The 13,464-nt window shown below is 36.0% G+C and overlaps 1 protein-coding gene across 1 annotated transcript in view; it reads right to left on the minus strand.

The window, feature by feature from the left end:
* The window catches only part of ADAMTS19 (ADAM metallopeptidase with thrombospondin type 1 motif 19), a 245,365-nt gene that overhangs the window by 57,853 nt on the left and 174,048 nt on the right, over window positions 1-13,464 (minus strand). Inside the window, exons 15-16 of the mRNA XM_080804588.1 lie at window positions 12,630-12,750; window positions 5,742-5,822 (exon numbers count right to left, since the gene is read on the minus strand). Of these exons, the coding sequence (XP_080660714.1) occupies window positions 5,742-5,822; window positions 12,630-12,750 (202 nt within the window). The remainder of the gene's footprint in view (window positions 1-5,741; window positions 5,823-12,629; window positions 12,751-13,464) is intronic.

Raw genomic sequence — 13,464 nt, forward strand, 5'->3', positions numbered from 1 at the left:
GTCCTCAGAAAATTAAAGATAGAAATTCTATATGAGCCAGTAATTCTACATTTGGGTATTTGCCCAAAGAAAATGAAAACACTAATTCTTAAAGATATCTGCATCCCTGTGTTTACTGTGTTTATTGCAACACTATTTACAATATCTAAGATATGGAAGTAACCTAAGTGTCCATCAATAGATAAATGGATAAAGAAGATACAGTGTGTGCATGTGTGTGTGTGTGTGTGTGTGTGTGTGTAACAGAATATTACTCACCCATAAAAAATGAGCTCTTCTCATTTTTGACAACACAGGTGGACCTAGAAGATATTACGCTCAGTGAAATAAGTCAGACAAAGAAAGACAATGTGATTTCATTTATATGTGGAGTTACAAACAAACAAGCAAACAAAAAGAGAAATGGAAACAGACTCATGAACACAGAGAATATACTGGAGGCTGTGGGTGGTAGAGGGATGGATGAAATAGGTAAAGAGGATTAAGAAGTACCAACTTCCAGTTACAAAATAAGTTATGGGGATTAAAAGTGGAACGTGGGGAATATAGTCAAGTTTACTAAAATAATTGTATGGTGACAGATGGCAATTGCATTTGTCATGGTGAGCCTTGTGCAATGTATAAAACTGTTAAATCACTATATTGTGCACCTGAAACTAATATAACATTGTATGTCAACTATACCTCAACAAAAATTTTAAAAACCTGTATGCTAACAAACTGGATAACTTAAATGAAATGTACAAATTCCTAGAAACACAAAACTTACAAAGACTGAATCACAAAGAAATAGAAATCCTAAAAATATCGACAATTAGTAAGGACACCGAATCAAAAGTCAAAAATATCTCCCCCAAAAGAAGAGCTGGATGTTGTGGTTGCACTGGCAAATTCTACAAAACGTTTAAAGAACTAACATCAATCTTCATATTCTCCAAAGAAGTGAATTGGAGGGAAGACTTCCTAACATACAGTATGAGGCGTAACTCATTCTTTTCTACCAAAGCCAGACAAAAACACACAGATACAAAAACAAAACTACAGACCAATTTCTCTTATGAATATTGACACAAAAATTCTCAATAAAGCAGCAAACCTAATTCACAAACATAAAAGGCATTCAAATCAGAGAAGAAGAAATACAATTATTTCTGATCGCAGATGATACAATCTTCTTTCTATGTAGAAAACCCTAAAGATTCTACACACACATACAAGAGAGCCTGTTTTAAAAGTCGCATGATACAAAGTCAACACAAAGAAAGGCAGCTGCATTTCTATATGTTAGCAATAAAAAATCTGAAAAGGAAATTAAGAAAGCAATCCATATACAATAGTATCAAAAATAACTAACTCAATTGAGGGGGTAAAAGACTTATACAATAACAAAAACCAGAACACACTCCTGAAATAATTAAAGAAGACATAAATAAATGGAAACACATCTCAGGTTCATGGATTGGAGGACTTAATACTGTTAAGATGTCAACGTTATCAAAGTGATCTACAAATTCAGTGCAATCCTTACCAAATTTCCAATGGCCTTTTTTACAGAAATAATTAAACCTTTCTAAAATTCATATGGAATTTCAAGTAACACTGAATAACCAGAACAAACCGGAAAAAGAAGAACAAAGCTGGAGATTCACACTCCCTGATATGAAAACTTACTAGAAAGCTAGTGTAATCAAAATAGTGTGCTGCTGCCATAAAAACAGATATATACATAAACAATGAATGCTGGAACACTGAAAAGAAATAAAATAAAATAAAATGAAAACAAAACAAAACAAAACAAAACAAAAAAAACGGACATATAGACAAATGGAATAGAATAGAGACTCCAGAAATAAGCCTTCGCATATGGAGCCAAATGACTTTTTGCAAGGGTGCCAGGATTATTCAACAGAGAAAGAAGTCTTTCTATCAGTGGTACTGGGAAAATGGAGTATCCACATGCAGAAAAATGAAGTTGTACACTTGACTAACACTATCTACAAAAATTAACTCAAAATGGATCAAAGATCTAAATGTAAGACCTGAAACCATAAAAGTCTTAGAAGCAAGCATAAGGCAAAAGCTTTACAATACTGAATTCGGCAGTGACTCCTTGGACATGGCACCAAAGGCACAGGTGATAAAAGAAAAACAGACAAACTTCATGAAAATCAAAAACTTTTGTGTATCAAAAGACACCAGTAAAAGAATGGGAGAAAATATTTGAAATCATTTATCTCATAAGGGGTTAATATCCAGAACATACAACGGCCTCCTAAAACTCATCATCATCAATAGCCACAATGAATCAAGTAACTTATTTCAAAAATGGACGGAAGACTTGAATAGACATTTCTTCAGAGAAGATATGTCAATGGCCAAGAAGTACATGAAAAGATTTTCAGCTTCACTAATCATTAGGAAGGTGCAAAACAAAACCACACGAAAAATCACCTCACACCCATTAGGATGGCTACTACCAGGATAAAGGGAAAACCTCAAGAGTTGGTAAGAACTGGGGCACTGGGTGCCTCAGTCAGTTAAGCATCTGCCTTCGGCTTAGGTCAAGATCCCAGGGTCCTGGGATTGAGTCCTGTGTGGGACTCCCTACTTAGCGGGCAGCCTTGTTCTCCTCCCTCTGCCCCTCCCCTCTGCTACTGTTTGCTCTCTCTCTCGCATTCTATCTCTCTCAAATAAATAAATAAAATCTTTTTTTTTTTTAAAGAGTTAGTAAAAAAATACAGAAACTGGAACCCTTGCACACTGTTGGTGGTAATGGAAAATAATGCAGAACTGTGGAAAAGGGTGTGGCTGTTCCTAAAAAAAAATTAGAAATAGAATTACCATAAGATACAGAAATTCTACCTCTGGGAATATATCCAAAAGAATGAAAAGCTGGATCTTGAAGAGACATCTTTACAATCTGTACACCCTTGTTCACAGCTAACAAGTGGAAGCAGCCCAAGTATCCATGAATGAATGAATTGATAAGCAAAATGTGGTCTATGCATATAATGAAATATTATTTGGCCTTAAAAAGGAAAGAAATTTTGACACATGCAATAGCATGATTAAGTCTTGAGAACATTATCCTAAGTGATATACGATAGTCACAAAAGAACAGTTATTATTGTTATGAAAGAACAAAAGAAGAGATTCTGCATATAGAGAACATCCACATGTACAAAGTGGTCAAATTCATGAAGAAAGAAAGCCTTGGTGGCTACCAAGGGATAGGAGGAGAGGGGAATGGAGAGTTACCTTTAATGGGGACAGAGTTTCAGTTTTGCAAGATGAGAACCACTCTGGAGTTGGATGGCGGTGGTGGTTGTAAAACAAAGTGATGCACTCAGAGCCACTGAAATGTACACTTAACGTAGTTAAGATGGTAAATTTTATGTTGCATGTATTTCAATTCAGTTAAAAAACAAATGCTATTAAGGAAAAAAAAAAGATATCAGTTTCTGAATCCCTGGAACCTGTGAATGCCAACTTATATGGCAAATAAATAAATAACTTGGCAGATATGATTAAGGATCTTGACATGGGGAGATTATTCTGGATAGTCCAAGTGGGTCTGAAATACAATCACATGTGTCCTTATAAGAGGTAGGAGGAGAGAGCTTTGAAGACAGAAAAACAGGAGATGTCAAAGGCACTAGGGAGGCAGGCAGTGGAATGATGCGGTCACAAGCCAAAGAATGCTGGCTGCTGCCAGGAGCTGAAGAAGGCAAGGAATAGGGTCTCCAGAGAAAGCACAGCTTTGCAGATGCCTTGATTTTTGGTCCAGTGAAACCATTATGGCCTCCAGAACTGTGAGAGAATACGTTTAAACCACCAGATAAGTGATACTTGATAGAGAAGTCCTAAGACACTCATACAGTGACACAGATTATAGCAGGGTACACTGAAGGAGGAAGAAGTTTCAGCATGGGGTGGGAATACAATTTTTGACTTAGACTTATTACTTCTGAGGTACACAAGAAATTTGATAATTTATACCCAATAAACATATCAAGCAATGGAGCTAGATGGGATACCCTAGGGAGACAAGACAGCAAGGAAGGGGGCACGGCCCAGGCTTGAAACCCACAGTACGGGAACATATAGAAGACATGTAGGGGAAGAGAATCCATTGGAAGAGACCAGTAAGGGACATCCAATGATGCAGGGAGCCTCAAGTCTTCCAAGTCAAAAGAAGAAAGTATTAAATGAATGGTGACCATTGGATTTATTAATATGGAAGCATTTGTTGACCTTATAGTAACTCCCTTTGACAGAAGGGAGACAGAAACAAGACTGGATTGGTCGAAGAGCCTAGGAAGTAAGGAATTAGAGCATGGAGATACCCCATTTGTAAAACCTGCTGGTTCTTTAAGTCACATTTGTTAAGTTACTAAAAATCATAGTACAATATCGAGTTTTACATAATATGAGAACATTCCATTTGAGACATCCATATTCCTTTCCAGTTTGGGAAAAAGAAAACATATTCCCAAGTGTAAGAGCCAATTGTTGGCTATTGAATGAATATCCTGAAATTGTCCAGGTTTCGCACAGTATCTCCAAAAACCGGGGATTAGTTTTAAGCACAATTTGGATATCTGGGATGATTCACTTGCATTTAAAATGAATTTAAAAACCTAGCTGGTAAAAGTAAATAAAATTGGTAATTAGTAATAACAAACTAATGAGTGTGTCACATGACAAAGGATTTCTTTTACTGTCCCCTTTCCTCATATTTTCCTACTCCTAGAAAGCAAACCCTAATAAGAAAAATAATTCAGTCCAAGAGCAGACTATTTTTAATATTGCAAAGTAGAAACAATCATATAATATTGGGTTATTTTCCATGTACAAAGTGTTTCCCTTGGGATATTATTTCTTTTGAGAAAGAATAATGAGAACATTATTTCTGTTAAGGAAAAAAGAGACACGTAGGCTTTCTTTAAAGATAATATAAATACAATGTTTAAATTCTGGGAGAAGCTTTACTCTTTTATCAGACCTAATCACATTAGATCCCTTTATCCGGGGATGCCATGACTATAGACAATCATTTCACATGACTTAATGGGTTTTTAATTTTGATATATAAACAATACGTATTTTGGCAACTGTGTATTTTCTTTTATATATTTAAAATCACTGACTAGCCTAATTAAAACAGCTGATACAATTCTTTCCACATACAACATTAAAAAATTTAAAATACTCTCTTCATAGGTGAAAATACCTGAAGTGAGGCAAGAGACAGCATTGTTTCCCCTTAAGAGATTAAATCTGTTCAGTATATCAGAATGTTTTTGAGAATCCCACAAGATTTTCTATTTCTAAAGTAATCATTCATATATACGTATATATATACACACATATATGCATTTGCACATGCAATAAATATATGTATATGTGTATGTATGTATGAAGCAAATATATTTATGAAATATATATGTGCATATGTATGAAATAAAACACACCTAAATCCTCCAATGAATTTTTTTTTTAAAACATGGACTAACATGTGGAAGCAATTTATACTCTCTCAAAAACATAGACAACCAGATTGCTTTTGCTCTGGTAAGTCCCTGGGAGAGAAGGAAAGAAATTCCTACTTGATATGACAGGAGGTGCTTCCTGGGAAATTCAAACATGTAACTAGAAACAGACTGATGTCCTCGTCATCAGACAACTGTCAAGGTGAGGGGAGGGGGACTCGTACTTGGATTGGCTCTGTGTCAGGTTACCTAAATAGCTATGTGCCGGCTTTTCCTCCACAACTTTGATTCTTCTTGCTCCAGCAGGTATCACCAGCACTTCTACATAACCTGTAAGAGTCAATAAAACAAGAAATAAATCACAAGTTCTTTTAAGATCTCTTTTCTTAATTGACTTGTCCCCCCTTTTTTCCTTTTGGTTTCGGTTTTTGTTATGAAATTTCAAAACTAATGCAAAGAAAGGAAGTTGTATATAAAAGCTGTCATAATTTCAAGTGGAGAATTTTCTTGGAAATATGTTGAGCCTATGGCAATATTAAGGGCAAACATGTAATTGTATGTTATGTTAAAAAAAAAAAAAAAAGAGAGGGGCGCCTGGGTGGCTTGGTGGGTTAAAGCCTCTGCCTTCGGCTCAGGTTATGATCCCAGGACCCTGGGATCAAGCCCCGCATCGGGCTCTCTGCTCAGGGGGGAGCCTGCTTCCCTTTCTCTCTCTCTGCCTGCCTCTCTGCCTACTTGTGATCTCTGTCTGTCAAATAAATAAATAAAATCTTTAAAAAAAAAAAAAAAGAGAGAAGTTCATTGATAGCTTATGAAGTATGAGGGTGAAAAAAAGCACAATTGTCCAGCCCATTCAGAAACACAGATCTTGGAACAAAGCAAATAACCTCAGATTTTGTTCATGAAACTCCTTTAAGTTAGAATGTGTGGGGAAGAAGGAAATGCAGCTGGAGAGAATACAGCTGGCGGGATCATGTCTCTGGGTAGCTGAGTGTAGGACAAAAGAGACCAAGTACTCCCTTAGGAAATTAACAAAAGGTTTGGAAACTGGGGCTGAAGACAAGTAAGTGTCAGGCCACACCAAGAAATCTGGCGTCACCCTGAAGGTGTCAAGGTGAATTGGGGTAAATTGGAGGGGGAGACAAACCATGAGAGACTGTGGACTCTGAGAAACAAACTGAGGGTTTTGGAGGGGAGGAGGGTGGGAGAATGGGTGAGAATGATGGTGGGTATTATGGAAGGGATGTATTGCATGGAGTACTGGGTGTGGTGCATAAACAATGAATCTTGGAATACTGAAAAAATAAAATTAAGTTAAAAAATAAAAAATAAAAATAAACAGCTAGAAGGAAGACATATTTAGATGTTTCTTAGGACAGATTTTTCAGCAGAGGTTAGAAATGTAATAAAATGAAATAAGATAATAAAATAAAATGAGACAGAAGATAGTGTGCAGAAGTCAAAATTAAGACTCTAGTGCAGAATAGTGATAGAGTAGACACCTTATAGCTGAATAGTTACATCTTAAATTATAAAAGATATAATATATATAAAATAATATTTAATATTCTTCTCATTATCTGGGTAATTCCATATATTTGATGAGAGTGTAACTTAAAAGTTAGGGGTTTTTTTTGGAATTTTTAAAAGGGTTTTTATTTAAATTCCAGATAGATAACATACAGTGTACTATTAGTTCCAGGTGTAGAATTTAGTGATTCATCACGTACATACAACACCCAGTGGTCATCACTACAATTACCCTCCTTAATGTCCATGGGTGATGGGCAAATTTAGTTTTAAAAAGGCACAATAACAAATCCCAGAATTGTCATCTATTGCTTAATTATTTGAAATCCTGAAAAGGTTTACAATTATTGGTATATAGCCAAAAGTAGCATATACCCCACCTGGGGGCAGTGGCTGGAATTTGGGGCATGGGCTTTTTGAACAATAATTTCCATTAGCGAACGCTGCTCATCCAATTTAACCATTTTTAGTAACACCAAACCACACAAGCACTATCACTTTGATACATGAACAAAATAGGCAGTAATGAAAATAGAAACAAATGCTTACTGCCAATTTATACACAAAAGTACGGTAAGCAGATCTGGGCACTCAGTGAGCTCATAATGAAATTGGAAAGAAAAGGCAAAAATACTGTGCACAAATATGAGTTCAAAAAAACTTCCAAAATTATGTAAAAGAGATCATATGCAAGATGATATGGTTAATTCCCTGCTTAAGAATATAAACCCATGTTTCAACTGTCCTCTTACCCTGATCACATCATCACTCAAAAGGTTCACTGCTATTTTTAATTCACAGAAGTGGGATTTTTTTTTCTTGTTTTCCTTTTAAAGTGTTATATACATGACTCATGTTTGAGAAACACTGGCATCAGCTGGAATCACTCTAATTCACAAAACATTTCAGAGAGCCAAGGAAAGCTTCACCAAAAAGGAAACAGATGATATGGGGCTCGATCCCAGGACCCTGAGATTATGACCTGAGCCAAAGGCAGAGGCTCAACCCACGGAGCCATCCAGGCACCCCTGGCTTGGAGAAGTTTTATCTAACAGCAGTATTCAGGATGCCTGGGGATATAGCTGTACATAACAGTTATCAGGAAGCTACTGTAAAAATCCCAGGAATATGAGAGGCTAAGGAAGAAAATCTAGAGGGCCCTGTGAAGAAAAAAAAAAAAAATTCTGAACTTGAAAACCAATAGAAAGTGAGGAAATAAACACTGAACACAAATACATTCTTCTTACTTCTGTGAGAATGCAGCCATAGTTTATAAGAACATGGAAGTCAAGTTTGGTAGTAATCTGATAAGTTTGACTTTGCAATTTGTACTTAATAAAACCATGTAACACACTAGTAAAAATATCTGCTAAGAACTCTGGAGCATCTGGAAATCCAGACAAAAGTCAGGTGAAGGGAGTACTTTTGTGAGGCAGTAATATCAGCCATGAAAGTAACTAGAGAAAATGAAAAGAGAAGAGAAGGGCTCAACCTAGGACAGCCATAGTTTTCAACAGGCTGAAAATAAAAAAGAATCCAGAGAAGGAATCATCACAAGAAGATGGAGATCTGACTGTTTTGGTGAGGTGGGATCCTACGGATTGGATTATCTCTAGCGGAGCCGTTGGTCAGCGGTGTCAAAAGCTATACAATAATCAAAGAGAAAGGTGACAACGGATAGCCCATCAGATGTTACAATCAAGAGGGGACTGTTCATCTCTGAGTAAAGGAATTTAGTAAAGTATTTGGAGATGATGTTAAATTTCAGGATGTTAAGAAAGAAGAGTGGAGAGAGAGAGAGAAATAGAGGGAGTAATTGTCAATTCCTATTTGGGTTTAGCAGTAAACTCAGGAGTTTGCTGTGCATTAGGACACCAGTTATATCTAAGTTCATAGATTCATCTGGGGCAATTCTCTATTACTCAGCTGGAATGGCTTAAAGGACAGATGAGTTAGACTGAGTTTAAAGAAGGAAGGTAGGGAGAGAAATACTGAGCGAAGACATTTGAAGTCTTAGCCATAGCCAATGACTGGGGGGGCCTGAATAGTTTTCAATAATTAAGTCATTTAGCACAATTAAAAATGTACTTTTTGGCAAGTTTTGATTTAAATTCCAGTTAGTTAACATATATTTAAATCAGTGAATACGAGGGTAGCCATTGCCGAGTTTAGCAGTTTGAATAAAGTCTGTGATGTCAACGTCGTAAATTTGATCCTCATGTTGGGTAGTTGGTTTTGTACACAGAAACATCCTACTTAACAGCCAGAGATCCCGTTCTTAAGCAGACCTCTTAAAATGCCAACAGCAGTCATTATCTTCGTGGTAGTGATAATGATAAATGTCACATTTTGAACAACTGCTATGTGCTAGACGCTATTATAGGCAATTGACATAAATTATTCATTTAATTGTAATGATAACATCCAAGGTAGATATTACATTTCTCACTTGATAGAGGAGAAAATAAAGGTAGAGGAAAGAAAAAATAATACCATTTTCAAGACTGCTTTGTCAGTAATTAGCTGACTTCAGAGCTGTCTGATTCTACCATGGGCTTCTAGCTATGACCCGCTGTTACTATTTCATAAAATAGAATACATAACAGTATGACTCTCCTCCTGCTGTGCCAAACATACAAACAAAAAGTCTAAGAGCATGTGTTCCTTATACAGGATCAGTATCTCTTCCATTAAAAATAACACATTTGGGGCACTTGTGTGGCTCAGCGGGCTGAGCCTTTGTCTTTGGCTCCAGTCATGATCTCGGCGTCCTGGGATTGAGCCCTGCATGGGGCTCTCTGCTCAGCAGGGAGCCGGCTTCCCTCTCTCTCTCTGCCTGCCTCTCTGCTTGTGATCTCTCTCTCTCTCTGTCAAATAAATAAATAAAATCTTTAAAAAAGAGTAACACATTTTATGCCCATTTCTTCCTAGTGTATATGGTTAGCTATCTAATTCCACAACCAGCCAAAAATACAATTTATCTTTAAAAATTCCTTTAAAAACTTATCCTGCAGCTAGGCAAGTTGAAATGAAAGACATGATAAATGCACTAAGAAGAAAAAAAAACCTCCTCAAGTTTATTTTCTAGCTCCAACAAAAATGATTTAGCAAACTCTAAGTAGAGCACAGGGACTGAAAACACCCACATGTGTCTGCACATGTGTTGCTCATACAATATATACAGTGTGCATGGCCAACTGGACCAAAGAAGCCTTCAATTTCTTCAAGAAATTCTAGGAAGCCCATAAACTATAAGGATAAAATTGTCTCCAGAGAAACATTCTTAAGTCACAAGTAGATGAAGCCCATGATATAATTAAGAACTTACACAGGTTTTTATTTTTTAAACTCACTAAAAAATAATGTTCCATTATTAATTATATTAATAAATATTAATGGATCACACACTATGCTGATCATTTGTAATATGGTGTTAAACAAAAGTAGTAATGAGATTTTTCCGGATTCATCTTTTAAAGACTAGTGGGGAAAGAAAGACGAGGAAATGTAAACTTACAAATGTGATTAGAGCCTCTCTAGGTATAACACAAATATGGTATCATTAACCAAGTTGTTAGTGATGGGAGGTAGAGTTTGTCCAGTGCTCACTGAAGAAGTGCCATGTGAACTGGGATCTAAGTGATGTCTAGAAATGAGCCAGCAAAGCTAAGAGAAAGCTCACAGAACCATATTTTTAAATGCAAGATGCCAGAGGGAGCATGGTGAGTTTGAACATCTATAAGAAATGTAGAAATGAAAGGAATGCTGGTGTGAGATGATGCTGGAAAGACAGTTAGGGACAACACCATGCAGGATCTTATGGTCCAAGCTAACAATTCTAGTCTCTTCCCTGAGAGTCACGTGAAACTAGCATAGAGTTGGAAGGAAAAAAGCAACGTTATTAGTCTCTGATAATCCCAGTATCTTAGGCATCTCAGACATTTTCCAAATAATAGCTTCCATTAACATGAATTACCAATAGAAAATGAACAAATGAACAAAAGTGAAATCAAAGTGCAATAAAAACAAAGGTTTGAACTAGAAATCTGGGGGAAAATGTACCCACACAAATGCAGTCAGAATGAAAAGCATCACTAATTTTTAAACTGGCATTTCTGTTTTCTATGCTTAGTGGAAAAACAAAGTGTTACTACAACGAAATAAAGATGTTAGTTCTGAATGTATACCAGTAATCTTCAGCGAATTCTTTCCATGCATACTAAATAACCATGCAAGAATATTCTTTAAAAAATTCTTGTATCTTTAAAAAATCTTTGTTCTTTCAGACTTCATTTGAACTTCTATACTGTAAGCCCCCCTCCGCTACAATCACCCTGTAAAGCTCATTATAATTGTACTTCTTAGTTCAAAGTCTGAGAGGCTATTATGGCAAAGTATGACTTTTCTAAATGAGTTCTGGCAGATTTTGACTTGTAGGACCTGTCACATTTTTCACAGCTTTGGAGGTTGAGATTTTGATCTGCAATTTACCCTGGGCTCAGTTATTTTTAGGCTTCAAGATCTTCAAGCTCACTTATCTTCTATTCTGTTGGGGCCCAGCAAAAGTTTATATTCAACTTTAGAGGGCTGTGTCTGCATTTTCTTTTCTGAAGACCTCTTGTATCTAGAATGAACTCAGTTTTCTTAATTATTCAGACAAAAATGGATCACTCTTTGTATTCAGACTAAAACATTCTTTAGTCTCAGATTTTTTGATATTTGAAAGAATTTAAAATAGGAAAAAACTGAGGAATATAATAGAAGCATACTAATAATGATGAAAATATAATCATAAATACTAAAGATAGTTGAGAAGATGTCCAGGTAAGATGCTAATGTAAATGTTTGCTTACTCCCAGTGTTTTCTACTGCATAGGTGTTTTCTACATAGAAAGCAAACCCATGGGTTGTTATATGTCAGTACAGGAAACCTATCACTGTTTGTTGTGGGTCACTTTAAAACTCACACTACGTGGATCTTTCATGGTCATTTCATTCTCACATCCCTGGAGTACCAGTATTTTAAATAAGGATACAAAAGAGAGGAGAGGATGACTTCCCACTACTAATGTATCTGAAACTTTATCCTACATTTCCTGACTCTCCCTGTTATCATTTCCATTATGCTACACTGCTACAGACTCTATTTCCAAAATTGTATTCCTTCAAATTGAATGAAAACATTAAGGGAAAACAAACAAAACTGAAAGCTGAAAACCTGAAGACTGATACTCTCAATATAGCTGCTCCAGGCTGTTACAAATCATTATTCTCCCTTAGACATCATGCTTCACATTGGAGAATAAGGTCTGAAGAAACCTGATAACATTAGCCAATGCAAATTAGATTATTCCCTTTCTGCTCCAATATATTAAATGCATAACAGATGACTTCATATTTACATTAATGGGACATGGGCTTGTTAGACTCTCTGGCTCATGTCACATGTATCATATGTCATCACAAAAAAATCAGTCAATCCCCATTACAAAAGTCTTCAATTAGGGAGTAAGAACTGTGATTTCTAAGTCAACTTCAGTGTAATCTCTCTGTTCCCAAAGACTGTTTGGATTAGTAATTCTGAAAAAATTAAAAAAAATTAATTACCTGCTCCTCTAGTATGATTAAAATCCCCTTTAATGATTTTGCATGATTTTCCATTGCCGTTGCACACACCGCAGTGATCTTCCCTGGCGAGAGAACCTAATAAACCATCGCACCCGACTTTCTGTAACAAGAGATTGACAGTAGACCATAAAGTGAGCTTTTTCCCCCCCTCCCTTTTTCTTTTTTTAATCACTAAATTAGAACAAACCTATTATCTCCAGACTAGACATACTGAATTGATAGACTAGTAAAATGTCATATTCTCTGGTGCAAACTAATAGAGCAAGCTCATGTCAAATGATGTCATCAATAAAGTGACCAGATAGCAGGACAGTGATGAGGGTATTTTTCCCATATTAAGAATTAAATGGTATCCTAAAGCAATTTGGAAAAACATGATTGGGACAAATTCAATTTATATAAAACCCAAAGGAAATCACATTTCTATTAAATATAATATTATTAATCTACTTCATCCTACTTAACATAGAACAGATATACTTCATTATGTGGAAGGCTTCACTTCTTAAGGTGGTTGCAAAGCAAAGTCTGATATTAAATATTAACTTTGTGAAAATCAAACATGAATGTTTATTTTCACTACAATTCAGGAAGCAGCTTCTATCCCCATCTTCTTTGGCATCCAGCACATGAATGTGAGTAAGGTTGCTCACAACCCATGGCCCCATGGCCGCTGTAAGAAAATATGAACAGTGGGGAAATACATTTTAATTTGCTTCCAAAAGAATTATGTTAATACGAATTTTCTGGGGTAAAATCACTGACTCTTTTCGAGTGAATAATGTTGGTCTCCCATTGATGTTCAGAAAATATG

This window comes from Martes martes, assembly GCF_963455335.1.
Source record: "Martes martes genome assembly, chromosome: 5".
In the NCBI taxonomy this organism is placed as follows: domain Eukaryota; kingdom Metazoa; phylum Chordata; class Mammalia; order Carnivora; family Mustelidae; genus Martes; species Martes martes.